Here is a 15000-nt window from a genome sequence, read left to right as displayed (position 1 = left end):
TGTAAATAAAATCTGTTTCTGAAAAGAAAAGTAGGGGTCACCGAACATCCAAGATCGTTAAATCCAAGCAAAGCTATAGCAATGGCCATCTGCCCTATCATTGTTCATTTTAGTACTGAGCGTGTGCTCTCGATCCATGACGTGGCTGTGAATTTGCATGCGCTGTAAGGATGCACAGTAGCAATTGGCGCGAACGTCCTTAAGCCGCTTCAACAGGTAGCAAAATTGGTGAGACACTCCCGTTAAAAAACACCTTTTCTAGCTTTCACTACCCGCCGGATCTAGAATACCAAACTTTCCCACTTCGCCTGCCCTCTCCCCCTTTCAATGTTGATCGTTCAAGTTATCAGCATTTATTTGTATTGCTAGCAACATTGATAAGGGGGAGGGAGACTGCAGTGTGTGAGATATTAGGAAAATTAATAACGCCCAAAGAAGATGAAGTGTTTCCACTATTTCAGCAACTTGTTGTACTATCATTCCTTACATCAAGGTAAGGATTTGATTGTGAAACAGTAACAATTTTTTTGTGAAATTGCTATCTTTAAAGGGTAATCTGGCCAGGCATGGTACAATTATTCGGAAACAGATTAAAATTCAAAATGACCTGGCTCAGTTGTTAAAAGGTCGAGGCTCAGTCATTCCAAACCTCGATTGCTACTTAAATGGCAGTTTATTTCTGATCTTTCTTTCCATCTGCATAAAATTACAACTAAGGCATCTTTGACCGGCAGAATTTGAATGTGGGATGGTATTTAATAATTTGCAGATTAGTGTTAAGCAGCTTTTGAACAATTAGGGCGTGTTTTTTAACTCACAATTCTGGAATGAGAATGGCTAGAATGTAAAATGCGCGCGTTCTTCTATTCTGCATTGCTATTCCGGAATGGACAGAAGGCCATTCCATCCATTCTGCTCCCAGGGGCAGAATGAAGGGAATGTTGCGAGTGAAAATTCAAGATGGCAGACGGCAAGACGAGCGCTGCGGATTCAAATACGTCTCTACCGGAGACAAAATCAGGTAACACTTTTGGACACAATGAAATATTGCTTCTAATTTCATTGTACCAAAAGTACGAGGTTTTTCAGTGATGTTTCTTACAAGAAAAAGGCAATTTGGCAATTGATTGCCTCTCCTTTGTACATAGGCCTGCCAAGAAGACATTCAGCAAATCCAAAACAGTCTCCCGATTTTCTTCCTCCTCTTTGATGACAAGGAAAATTGCTTAGATAATGGCAGCAACGTCAGCCTCTTCGTCGGCCGTTATATTTTTTACGCAATGTTTACTCGTTCCAGGACCGCTCATCTCGACTGACGTTTTTTGTATGCAGACAAACCGAATTATTCCTAGCATTCCATACCAACCATTCTTATTCCAGAATTGTGGACAAAAAAACACGCCCTTAGGCCCAGATGATCTCAAGGAGTGGATGATCCACTATCGCACAGTTTCAATCTGTGCAAAGATTTCAGTATTTGTTCTTGTAACTGAGAATAACCACACTTTAAGCACATCTTAGAAAAGATGTTTACAAATACCTTAGCTAATGTTTAATGCAATTAGGAGCGAGGATGGCACAGTCGGTTAGTGCGCAGCCTTGGTGCAAGAGGTCCTGAGTTTGCTTCCCGGATCTCACATCCTTGTTTCGACTTCTTTCCATTCTGTGTAGCTTAAGTAGCTTTAAATACCCGTAAAACGGAGCACTGATGGCATCGAGGGGGGAGTAAAATGAGCGCACCATCGACCTCAGGTTTGTCAGTTGAATTACTGTTACAAGTTATCAACGTTAAATATGGTTGCTTTACTTTACTTTATGCAATGTATATTTTATTCTGGATTCTTTGATTGCACCTAACATCACCCCTGCCATGTTGGTGGAAAGAACAATAGCGAAGAAGTCTTTTGGAAATTTGACTCTATTATTATGAAAAACTAAAGCTGCATTTTTTTGTTGTTTTGGCACCAACATGGCCGTCTTATCACGTGAGTGCAATCAATTGACTCATCCACTGGGTAAAGTGTAGCAGGCTATTGAACCACTGGGATTTGGGATTTGGGGGTAAGTGAACAAAATAAGGATTTGCCTAAGTTTTTTCCTTGGCATGTCTAAGTGATGCCTTTGGTCTAAGTTTCATCAATTAAATTAACTAAGATTGTGCCATTTGTCCTTTCTGATGTCATAAGATTTCCCGACAGACACATAAGTTTGCAACTCTTTGAGTGTCCTATCGGATTTCATAGCTGTTTCCTACGACCCCTCCCAAAGATAACCGATATTAATTACGAGAAAAGTGTAGTCAAATTAGCACTTTGTAATGTAACTTAAGAGAAAGGACGTCAGGGGATTGAGCAATTTTAAAAATAATCATGATATTGAAAACATTGTTTTCTGTATGGCGATTATCTTAAAACTACTTTTCCAAGCTTATTAAGAACTGCTTAATTAATCTTAATATCATACACGTAGATAGGAATGGTGCTACACACAGAGATCAGACAAACGCCTAAAAACTTTAGTAAAATTACAAACTTTGGCCTTATTTAAGAAATTATCGATTAATTTCCTCCAGGATGTGTGAAAAATGACGTGTTTTTTTTTTCCCTACAAATGTCTGAAGGACTTGACTGATCGTACACGATGCAGTTTCGAAAGAAATTGATGCCTTACATCGACCAAAACAAACTTTGACCGCAGATGAATGCATGCATGTTGCCTTGAAAAAAATAGTTAGCGCGTTTTAAGAATTTTAGTTAGATTCTATTGCTTATTAGAAAGTCCTTTCTCTGAAAATCTCTGTTTGAGTCAGTTTGCATATAAAATACGCCGCGGGAACCACATCAAATGAAATAAACCTTGAAATAAACACGCACCTATCATGAATTTTAATTTCGAAAATTGCACATCACAAAATAAGATTATCCGAGATCCCGTAGTCTGATCTAAGACTGCACTTTTTTAAAAATTAATACTAAATAAATCCTACGGAAAGAGGCTTTTTGATGATCGAAAAATCTTGTTCAAATCGAATAACAAAAAGTACAACACATCAAATCGCTTAATGGACTCCCCCATATCGAACCATTCAACAATTTGATATAACGCTTGCATTTGGTTTTTGAAAGACCACAAGCTGAATACATTGTTTATTACCTTCCGAGTTTCTTTCCTGCTCTGCCCCACCAAGAACCACCATTTCCGTGGATTTCCCGCTAAACTTTTGCAAGAAGTTTGCACTAGAAGAAGAAATCGACGCTTCCCTCCAGATCAGTATGAGACAGGCACATGCCAATCACACAACCAGAAAATAGTCACGTGCACAGACAATGAACACATTACAAACAGGGGACCACTGAAATTTTCATTTTTCATTAAAAAAATCAACGTAAATCTCACTGATTTGATCCGCAAATTTGGATCTCAATTAAAGAAGGATCTTTGGATGTTTTAATTTGATTTCAACATAGTCTTCATTTCGCTGCATTAGAAATTTAGAATCTTTTCACCCTACTAGTGAGGGGATGTTTTCTGTCGTTCCAGTTTCTTCGAGGGAATATTTTGAAATTCGCTGCCATCAATCGTGTGCATTCTTCTGGAAATAGATACGCCTTTCAATTAAGACTTGTTTACGTTTGGAGATCTTGCTCTCCATTCCATCAGACAGACCATCGACATTTCTTCCACGATCACGGCAATTCTCATGAAGAATGCAGATTCACATTTTGGCCTCGAAAGCGAAGGTTCGCTTCAGCTGTCCTGAGGAATTCTAGATGTAATTTATGGCCGCAAGGAGAAATATTTGTACTTCAGCGTAAAGTAAGTAAGGAAACAACGTTTGCAGACGCCCGATTTTGCTGTTAAAAAAATGTCGTTATTTTATAATCCTCTTAACGTGGGATACGGACGAATCCGCTCTAAATATTCGGAAGACGTTAGCTGAAAGCATTTCGACGTCTGCAGAATCTGTTGCATCGTGAACTAATAAGGCCTTTAAGTAATCAGCTTCCTCTTCAGCGCGATCGATATTTTGTGCTTTTAATTTTTTGCGCCCTTGGCTTTCGATATTAGTGCCAAATATCTTGATCTGAAAAAAGTGTTAATTTGGGACGTATTTTGCAACTTACTCGAAGTTGAATTGAAGAATGTCCACTCTCCTCAAACCAGGGAAGATCGAATTATGTGATCACGGATTTACTGCTATATGGTAAATGCTATTCATTTTTGTTCGTACCACTTGAAAAATACTTGTAACCTTTAATAGTGCACTAATAGGAAATTTTCTTCTTCATTATTACGAAAAACAATGTTGGCTTCTTAGTGTCTCCATTGTGCTTTTAATTTTCGGTAAACTCGATCAGTTTTAAGTTATCTTTAATTTTTGATAAGCTTAAAAAACACACCCTTTCATTCGACATGTTATCTTATTTTTATGTTGATATTTCAAATGTCTTTGAGCAACTCGGCCATATTATTCCAGGCATACAATTACAATGGTTTATAAATAGGTTTTAGTCAATAGTAATCCTGCCATAAACCCATTGCAATTCTGATTTGAAAGAGAAATGAAATAATCTTTTTATTTTTAGCTTTCTTTTATACTCCATTAAAATCTGCAAGAAATTTTAAACTAAGATTTTATTTTGCACATGACAAATAAAAAAAATACTTGATCAATTCATGTTGGGTGGTAACTTCACAGCTGGCATGGCTTAACTTAAATAATTTATTTGTCAGTTCAAAGATAATGTTGTCCAGAAAATCTCTTCTTTCAAACACTTTCCCCCCTTCATTTAAACAAATATTATATTATAATTATGTGCCATTTGCAATAAAACTTTAAGTAAAGAAATGTACCATTCAAGAATTTAAACTGGCAACCTGACATCCAGAAATAATGTAATACATACATTCAACATTAATTATTATTTCTCTTTTCTTACTTAGTTTCTTCTCACTCACTTTTTCTTAGAATTCACGTCTGAAGCCTTTCCAGACTTCCAGTCAAAAGCAATTTCCTTATATGGAGCTTTAGAGTTGCTTAATTAATAACAATATCCGATCTGATGATTTTTAGTTGAAACAGAGTGATGGTCAAAGTCAGCGAATGCTGATGATACAGTATTCAATAAATTTCAGTACCAATGCAAGCAATTTTAGTTTAGTCAACCAACAATAATTTTGGCTTTGATTTTGGAGTCAGATTCTGCTCTTGCAACTTTTGGCTTCAAAGTCAGTTGTATAATATCCAGTCATTTTGTTCCATGGTAGATTTTTTCTTTATTGTTTCCATCAAAAACAAAGAATATTTGTTCCACAAGGCAAGTAATCTTAAGTTAATAAGTTAATTTATGGAAGAGGACTGTTTTTGAGTGAAGCGTACCAGAGATTTTGAGAGGACCTATTGAAGATGTAACTTGTTAACAACTTAACAAGTATAAAAAGCTTTCCAATGAATTAGGGTTGCTTCAGTGTAAGAAATTCTTCATAATTCAAGTCTAACATCTTAAGTCTTAGCTCCAATATGTGATTTAACATTATAGAAGTCTAGGTTTTGATCCCAGTTTGTAGACTTTAAGTAGTTTAACTTATGATGTGAAACTGATCAGCTGTTGTGTGGAAGCAAAACACTGTTCTGGGACGAAACAATTTGAATTGACCTACATGTACCTAAAGCATTCACATGAGCATCATTTAATAAACCACATGATAAGTCAGGTTGAATTTGGATGGGCAGAATTTCAAATTTTTTTGATCACAAGTGATCCCCCAGTATTTTAAAGGAATTTGCAAGGACTTGTTTGCACGTAATTAAAAAAAACTTCATAGACCATAAGGGCTCCCTTGAGCCATGAAATTGTCAGTGTGTGGCTCTTGAATTTATGGAAAGTAGGTGATATATGTGTACATACTTACCGGTAACCCTCTCTGCTCAGGGCTACTAGGTAGTTGATATAGGTTGATGCAATGCATAGAATGTCAATTTAAAGGATTGAGACAGTAACTGCGCACACTGTACTGCAAGGATTTAAATTACCCATTGACAAGTAATATTTGTTGTAAAATATGAGATTGCTAGAGAGTATAGCTAAAGAAAGCTAAAGACTGGTTTTCTCTATGGACACCAGCATAAAGCACAGGCCATATGCAAAAATGTATCCAACTTGTTAATTGATATTATTTTGTGGCTTAATTGTTCTACTATAACAGCAAGATGTAATTGAGTGTTATTTAATGTGCTTCAGGCTTGCACTACCAATGATAGCCATTCCTAAGAGCAAATAAGGTCTTAATCCATTGACCCCCCTTTTGAGTTGCAGGGTATTTTTCTGTTCCCTAAAGGGACAAGGAAAAATATGAGCAACAAACAAAATTTCCGCATGTGTTATGTGACAAACCTTTCAATAACAGATTTATTATTCCACCATTATGCCAATTTCTAGTATTTTGGCTTCTTCCTGCATTGACTGAGGTGTGTGTGAATGACAAAAACAATCCAGACAAAACCATTCAAATGCCCTTTCTTTGATTGGATAAATAAAGTGACGAGTGACAAGTGATGGCAAGCTAGATTCTTGGGCTTTGCATCGTGTTGAAAACAATTTCTTTTGTTGAAAAATGCCTGTTCCATCTGTATTTTCTCTGTTTTAAACCATTCAAGACAGGACACTACAGTGTATTACCATCACATATTTTTTGCGTTCTCATCACGACCAAATGTTGTAAAATGGCGTAATAGCGAAATAATAATGTTAGTTATTTATTGATATATTTTCAGGAACAAGTGATGAAGAAAATGGCTGTTTTGCTTAGCGAGTCGCCGTTATCAGATGATGGCTACCCTGAACCATCATTGCTACCTGGTGAGATTGTTGTCGCCAAAGCCATAAACGTGCTGAGATTCCAGACAATGGCAGACAGAAAATCTGGGATTTCGGGAGTGCTCTATGCAACAAACTTTCGCCTGTCTTTTTTAACAAGGAGTCCCATTGGTAAAACACAACTCAATTCAGTGTTTCAATCCAATCCAGACTTATCAGAAGCTGCAGAAATGTATTCAGATATGCAAAGAGAGTTGTACATCCCGCAGACTTGTATAACAGACATCTTCTATTACTCCAGCTCAACTGCTGAGGGGTCAAAAGTAAAGAAAGTGCGTCCAGGGTCTCGGACGTCATCAAAAGTTCATTCACTTGAAATTTGCTGCAAGGACTTCAGAGTGGTGAGGTTTGGGTTGAAGTTCACCCCCAAAAAAGATCATGTCAAAATGGTGAATGCAATTGCACATTACCAGGCACCAAGCTCTCTTATACTACTATTTGCATTCCCATACAGTATTGATCAAAATGTGCAAGACGACAATGCTAAAGGTCAACAGAGTACCGTACCAACATTCAGAAGCCTTCCTGACTGGTTGAGCGAGTTAGAAAGACTCAGCGTTGATGACACATGGCGAGTGGCAACTGTAAATGGCAAGTTTCAAACCTGTCCTTCTCTGCCGGAAATGTTTGTTGTTCTGGAGTCATTGTCAGACTCAGACATCAACAGGATGTCACTGCATTACATTGATTCACGTCTTCCTACCTGGTGCTGGAGTCATCCGATAACTGGAGTACCCATGCTGTGTAGCGGAGCTGGAAGGTACATGTAACAGCGTGCCTTTATTGCATAATGTTGAAAATGTATGAGAGAATGACGTCGACTATGATAATAATTCATTTATTTTGATGACGATAATAATGGTGATCCTATAGTTTGGCCAACTGATAGTAAACTGCTAACATTCATAATTCATAATTCAGAAAAAAATAGTTTTCATCTGTAATAACTGCAGATTTCTTATTTTCAATTTTACCACAAGTTTTTTACTACTTTTAATTTGATTTACAGTTGTGCAATTGAAGGTTCGAAGAATCATTTCATAATTGAAAAATCAAATCGGTGAATGAAATATTTTTATGAATGTTTGAAGTTGTGCGTTCATGCGTGAAGCACGTTGACTGTAAAAAATTAAGGGTGGTAACTACTAATTCAAAGGTATTTTTGCACGGTTTACTGAATATGCGGGAAAAGCAGATCTTTACGAGCGTTATTGAAATCCAAAAAGAAAATTGGGAGTAACCACTCAGCAGGCATATTTCAAAGATAATTAATCAACAACATTTGTAGAAAGGTTTAAAATACAAAGCAATGTATGACATTCTTTCTCAAATTGAAGCTTAATTATCTCTCAAAATGCATGGTGACCCCCAATTTTCTTTTTGGATACCAAGAGCACTGACTAAGATCTACTTTCTCCGGATAGTTTTAAACTGCGCCAAACTATCCCCATATTAGAAAGCATCATTGATAGGAAATCTGGAGTATCTCAAGATGCGCAGAACGTATGGGAAATAACAATAGTAGGCCCCGTCCTCAAAAAAAACCATTCATAAAGCTTTAGTTCCCCAATCAGCAATATTAGATTATCCTAAGATAGCAGCCTTTGTGTCGTTACCTAGCCCTTTCAGGGCTTGAAATTGCGATCATTGAAGTCGCATTTGCGACTGAAATCCTGAGGAGTTGCAAATTTGCAACTAGCTTTCACCTTTGCTGTTTCGAATAAAAGGGTTTGCAGTTGCCTTTGTCCCTCTACTTTTGCGAAAAGAAATGAAGAAATTATTCTAGACTATTTCTCGTCATGAATTTTGTTTCAATATAAACATTATAAACATATGGGACAAAATTGGGTTCCTAGGGTGTTTGAGGTGTGATTGGGTTAACAAACTCACAAACTCATTTTGTGAGTATTTCGATCTGCACCACTGTAGATGAAATTTATCTTTAATAGTTTTTTTTTGTTGTTTTAGACCCGAAAGCATATTCTTGGAGAAGGAAGAAACCTCATTTTTTAGAGCACTATCATTATTACCCTGCAACACCGAACACAAAGAAGTGAAGGTAGTTGATTTAATGAAAATTTGTCCATCAATACAAGAGCTGCAACAGAGCTTTCTTAAGGTGAAGGAACTGTGTGTGATGGAGACAAGTAAGGAATTCTGGAGTATCGACTCTAACTGGTTGACCAGTTTGGAGACATCAAAGTAAGTGGGAGGAAAAGGAGACCTTTTTATTTTATTTTATTTAATTTATTTATTTTTGCCACCGAAAAAAGAAATTAAAATACATGTACAAATATGAACATTCAAAAAAGAGAAGATGGAAAGAAAAATGATTGAATTACATTGGTGACGATTGCGAGGAGGCCTAAAAGAAACTACTAAGCTTATGTAAATTAGGTCTCCCCAAGTAAAAGCATCTATCTATCGTTGACATGCAAGTTGGCAAGGGAGAATACAATTATTACAAACATTTAGTTATTTAACGTGTTGAAATATAAAGTAATGAACGAAAATTAAAAACAGTTTGAACTTACAAGTTGGTAATGAAGCATACAATGGCAAACACTTAGTCATTTAATTAAGGTGTTGAAATATGTAAACAGTTGTGAAAGTAAAATTACAGGGTGAAAACAATTTGACACAGGAAGAACAAAATACTTAATTTTCAGAATAGTTGTTAAAAAAGAATGACTTAAGTGCTTTCTTGAGGGAAGCTGTTGAGGAAGAATTGATTATATCAATGTCAAGAGAATTGTAAAATTTAGGTCCCTGATAGAAAACAGAAAATTGTTTAATGTTAGTCCGACAGAAAGGCAAACGAAATGCATGAGAGTTTCTCGAGTTTAGAGTGAATTTGTGAGCTAACTTGGGAGGAAGATTTCGAATTTGATAGGAGAACATGAATTGACCAAGTTGTAACAGGTTAAGATCATGGAATTTTAGGATTCCAAGTTTCTTAAATGTAGGGTCAGAATGAGCATTAAAATGAGATTTATCTATGATTCTCACCACTCTTTTCTGCAATTTTACCAGACAAACAAGGTTAGTTTTATAGGTGGTTGACGCCCAAACTATATTACAGTAAAAGAAGTAAGGATAAACAAGTGAATAGTACAATACATGTAAAGAGTATGAAGATAAATAAAAACTCGATTTGTGTATCATTCCAATTGATTTCGACACTTTGTTAGCCACATGAGAGATTTCAGACTTCCAGGTTAGGTTTTCATCGATTAATTATTACACCTAAGAAAACTGTTTCTTTAACTTGTTGTTCATTTATCAAAATTTGAAAATTATAACTTCTACGTTTTTGGTTTGGTTTGGTTTGAACACTATGAACTTGGTCTTTTTAAGATTCAGTGAAAGCTCATTAACCCTAAACCATACTGACAACTTATTTAACTTGATATTCAGCTGATTAACCAAATATTCAGGATCTTTACCAGACAGAAAAACGTTGGTATCGTCCGCGAATAAAATCAGCTGTATACCTGCCAACTTTTTCTGAGATATAGGCATAAGATTTTTATCCTGGGAGTGCTGGGATTTTTGAAGACAACACGATCATTTCTGAAGATTTCCGAAGACGTCCGAAGTCTTCCGAAGACGTATAAACGCGTATAAACGCGAGCTCGCTCCCAGTGCTTTTCACTTCAAAAATCAGAGATCGCGAGGAAGGTATTGTCATTTATTCATTTTACACATGGTTTTCGTTCCTTACATGGGTCTGAGTTAACATGTTTTTGGAAATTGTGTCAAGCAAGACGTCAGCAACTCACATTTTTCAATCAGGCGTGAGAAATTGGCCCGCAAGCGTGAGCCGGCGTGAGATCGAAGTTTTCAACCCGCAGGCGTGAGACTCACGCCTAAGGCGTGAGAGTTGGCAGGTATACAGCTGTAGTGCCGTAGATGCATTGACTATATATATCATTAATGTAAAAACGAAAAAATAAAGGCCCTAGAATAGAGCCCTGAGGATATATTAAAGGGAGAAGAAACATGACCGTTGAAATCTACAAATTGTAATCTGTTAGAAAAATAGCTTTTTACCCATTTTAAGGCCAGTCCACATATACCATAGTGTTCAAGTTTGTCAAATAAAATATTATGATTAATTAAACTGTATCGAATGCTTTTGAGAGATCAAGGAAAATACCAACAGCTACAGACCTTGTTTAACCTTCTCACCCCACGACTGGCCCCGATGATGATTAGAGTCCTCTACTATTAAAAAAAATATAATACATTATAAAGTGTCACACATACAATGTATGTAGGAGGTCAAGGTTTATGCCTTTCAACAGAAAGAACATTCAAGAATAATTTTCTTTTTAATGCACATACCTACAGCCTGCATCAAAGCTGAGGGGTGAAGCTACGTTGAAGGCATTGATCGAGGATTGAGCACATGTGTTTATGGGATAGCGGTGGAAGAGTGTAGCAGGTCTTGTAGGCTAGATGTTTTACCAATAAAGAAACAAACCTGCATGTAAACATTCATTAAAGCTAGGCCTAAAAACTCTTGTTTAGGTCTAATTAGGCTAAAGGTTAGCTTACAAGACGTGCTACAATCTTCGACCACTGTCCCATAAATGTGTGTGCTCGGTCCTCGATCAACGCCTTCGATATAGCTTCACCCAAGGCTGAGTGAGGGTTTGAGCAGGTTTAATTTGGTGCCATGGTGAGAGTTGCTCAACTTCATGGTGGCAAATTGACCTTTATCAGCTTGCTTGGTTACTGTCCTACCAACACAGTGCCAAAATTTCTTTAGGAAGTAACCCCGTCCTGGCACCATTGTGGCGCGGATTCTATTAATTCCTAGGGCTGGCGCCATATTGTTGAGTTTGTTGACTCTTTACTCTGCTTCAAGAGATTTCTGTGGTTTTCCCCCCTAACCAAAACCCAGCATTGTTATTATTATTAATATTATCATTATTATTATTATTATTATTATTCTGCTGGGATCTTTCTCCCTCTATGTAAATAACCCTGCAATATATTATGTTTCAAGACTGTTTTGATTTTTCAGGTGGTTGAATTACATAAGACTGTCACTTGTGGCTGCGATGGATGTGGTGGAGTCTATTGCTGTTAATCATTCTCCTGTGGTCATTAGAGAAACAGGAGGTCGAGATTTTGTGTTAGTTGTTGGAAGTCTGGCACAGTTAATTCTGGACTCTTATTACCGAACAATCCGAGGCTTTCAAACACTGATTCAAAAGATGTGGGTCGTTGGAGGTCACCAGTTTCTTCAACGCTGTAACCATGTTAAGAAACCAGTGGAGGAAAATGAGAAGGAAGATGCTGGAGAATCTCCAGTTTTTCTTCATTTTATCGATTGTGTATATCAGTTGACGCAGCAGTTTCCATCCGCGTTTGAATTTTCAGAGACATATCTCCATGCTTTGCTGGACACACTGCATGCTTGCATGTTCGATACTTTCTTATTCGACTGCGAGAAGCAGAGAGATGAATTATGCAAGACAGAGCTCAATGGAAAGCCCATGGCATCGTTGTGGGACTTTGTTGCAGAGCAGCTGGCAGATTCTAAAAACTCAGAGCCATATCTTAATCCTTTGTTTGAGTTTCAAAAGTCTTTGAGCGACAAAGATGTGGCAAATGGAACAAGCACAGAGTCCTACCTCAAAGTGAACATGCTGGCTCCTGCCGTTAAGTTCTGGTCAGGTCGTTATCTGCGATGGATTCCTGTAGTTCATGTCAGCACTGGTATGGGTGAAAACTCATCACTGCATTTTCAGCAGATGATCTTAGTCAACGAGCTTAGAATTTTGCGACATCGTCTGGCAGTCAACAAGTATGAACAAAGTCCCAGAAAGAAGAACCCCACTGACAATAACGAAACACTTGTATACGATGGCTCAGATACTGAGTTGGGTAATTTCAGCTTCGACTTAGAAACAAGCAAGCTTCTTACTCCAAGCTTGCCATTTATTGGTGACCTCTCACTGAGCAAGTATTGCTCTGGGGACATGTTAACCAATGGTGCCACAGACTCTGCAGTGGATGTCGGCGAATTCTGATGTCAGAAAGTAAGGTGTTTTTGAAATTGAAAGCACAGTGTGTAAGTAAGACAGTAAGTACACTGGAGATTTTTTGCCCAGTGAAAATTTGTGATTTTACAATAATAATTATTGGTCTCAGGAACTCAGACATTACTTATTAAACTTGCCATTTGTGGTGTATGTATTCATTCAATGGACAGCAAAATTAATGTCTATTGTGGTTTTGCAAAATCAATAGCACATGAGATCACAAAGAATACTGATTATAATTTGGAGAATATTTTTTTTTACATCAAATTAACTTTTTTACATTGTTTTAGTTGATCAACGTAATGTTTATTGCTCAGCAATTTAAAAGTTGCCAAAGTTCAAGATTCTTTTTTTTTTTTTTTGTCTTGCTTTTTATAACGGATAGTTACTCGCTCAATGTGCTATTTTAATGTTAATGTCTTTAAAATAACAGTCTTGTGCATAACATTTTTTTGCATTTTCAGCCATTTTTCGATGTTTAGCTTTTTGAAACTTTTGAATGGCAGTTTCACGTAATGTTTGCCTTTTTTCTATCAGAGCTTTCTTTAAATTATAGTTGTACAATGAACTGTTTTAGGGACATAATATTGCTAAAATGGTTCAATATTTACTATTTATGGAATATTATTCGTTTATACATTATCTACATGCTACATCAACCCCAAAACCTTAGGACAGTTTTATCTTGTGCAGAGAGGAATACACTAAATCCTTTTTGATTCTGTAACCTTAAGGACGGTGCCTACTATTGTTATTGCACATAGGTTCTGCGCATCTTGAGATACTAGAGTTTCCTATCAGTGATGCTCACTAATACAGGGATATTTTTGCGCGGTTTAAAACTATCCGGATAAAGTAGATCTTAGTAAGTACTCTTAGTATCCAAAAAGAAAATTGGGGGTAACCATGCATTTTTGAGAGATAATTAAGCTTCAATTTGAGAAAGAACGCCATACATTGCTTTGTATTTTAAAGCTTTTTACAAAATAATATTATTCATGAATTATCTTTGAAAATTGCGTGGTTACCCCCAATTTTCTTTTTGGATTTTAATAACACTTGTTAAGATCTACATTTCCTGCATAATCACACACCGGGGCAAAAATATCTTTAATTAGTAGGCACCGTCCTTAAGTATTTATTTATGAATTTAGAAGAAGATAGCCCTTTTTAGAAAACTCCTCCTTTTTGAAAATGGAGGAAAGGTTGTTTGAGGATTCTGGGTGAAAAAGTGTGTGCGATCGCGTTCTTGATTTTGTGTACATTTGTAAAAACTGCAACCCACTATGAAAGTACAACCATATGTTTCCTTAATGGTCGTTTATAACTTTAGTTAATGTCATTGTCGGTAGCTGTTAATTGTCAATTAGTGTTTCACACAAGATGTTTTCAATCAAGTGTTGAAATTAATTACGCGATTGTGATTGGCTTAAAAATCTGTCACAACTTTTTCAACCAATGAAAAGCAAGAACATAACCAGTCCTGCCTTGCACGTTGGCATTTTCCCACGCTTTCAGAAAATTACATGCTTTTAATTCTGATTGGTTTATCACGGTGTTATGCGGTCGCAGTGATTGGCCTGACAAATGCCTTGGTTTTGGACTTTAGAAACTCAATGGAGACAGCGCTATTATAGCTTTAAAACACTTTTTAGGGGTGCAAAATAAAACACTGGTATTTTAAATCATATATTTAGGGTCTGTTCACGGTCAAGACAAATACGCAACGGCAGTGACATTCTATTTAGATTCGCTAAAGCTATTGAAGCCAAGGATTCGAGGAAGGAAGGGTATGAGTGTGTGCTTATCTCCAATTTAGTTTGCATTTGTGGATGGGTTGCTTCGAGTTAAAAGATGAATCTATGTGTACGTTTTGGGTCATCAGGATAAGTCAAATATCTTACCAATCAGCTAGGAAATGACCACTACTTAGCATAAGTCCTACCACACCCTAGTCATATTAAAAAGGTTGAAATAGTCACGAAGCGATTACAATAACACGAATTTATGTTTTGAGATGACGTTCTCGTTGCCGGCGCCATCGTCATCAGGCGCTTTTACACTGT

At 36.8% G+C, this 15000-nt stretch overlaps 3 protein-coding genes across 4 annotated transcripts in view; 1 reads left to right on the top strand and 2 right to left on the bottom strand.

Annotated features, from left to right (window-relative positions):
• The window catches only part of LOC137985092 (protein PALS2-like), a 27908-nt gene extending 24597 nt beyond the window's left edge, over window positions 1-3311 (bottom strand). Inside the window, exon 1 of the mRNA XM_068832558.1 lies at window positions 3154-3311. Coding sequence (XP_068688659.1) covers window positions 3154-3196 — 43 coding nt within the window. The 5' untranslated portion in view covers window positions 3197-3311. The remainder of the gene's footprint in view (window positions 1-3153) is intronic.
• Window positions 3312-3530: 219 nt separating this feature from the next.
• LOC137985091 (myotubularin-related protein 12-like) lies at window positions 3531-13336 on the top strand. 2 transcript variants are annotated; one of them, XM_068832557.1, is made up of 4 exons: window positions 3531-3816; window positions 6776-7638; window positions 8847-9080; window positions 11911-13336. In XM_068832557.1, the coding sequence occupies exons 2-4, from the start codon at window positions 6785-6787 to the stop codon at window positions 12920-12922; spliced, it is 2100 nt and encodes a 699-aa protein (XP_068688658.1). In that variant the 5' UTR covers window positions 3531-3816; window positions 6776-6784; the 3' UTR covers window positions 12923-13336. The 2 variants fall into 2 exon arrangements, with proteins under 2 accessions (XP_068688658.1, XP_068688657.1); XM_068832556.1 differs by lacking the exon at window positions 3531-3816 and adding an exon at window positions 3865-4204.
• Window positions 13337-13483: 147 nt separating this feature from the next.
• The window catches only part of LOC137985090 (MAGUK p55 subfamily member 4-like), a 29859-nt gene continuing 28342 nt past the window's right edge, over window positions 13484-15000 (bottom strand). Inside the window, exon 18 of the mRNA XM_068832554.1 lies at window positions 13484-15000. This exon is cut by the window's right edge and continues 2140 nt beyond it. The gene's annotated coding sequence lies outside the window, so the exon portion shown is untranslated.

This window comes from Montipora foliosa, chromosome 14, assembly GCF_036669935.1.
Source record: "Montipora foliosa isolate CH-2021 chromosome 14, ASM3666993v2, whole genome shotgun sequence".
NCBI classification, from domain to species: domain Eukaryota; kingdom Metazoa; phylum Cnidaria; class Anthozoa; order Scleractinia; family Acroporidae; genus Montipora; species Montipora foliosa.
Note: the sequence above shows the minus strand (reverse complement) of the source record. Positions and strands in the feature narration are given on the sequence as shown.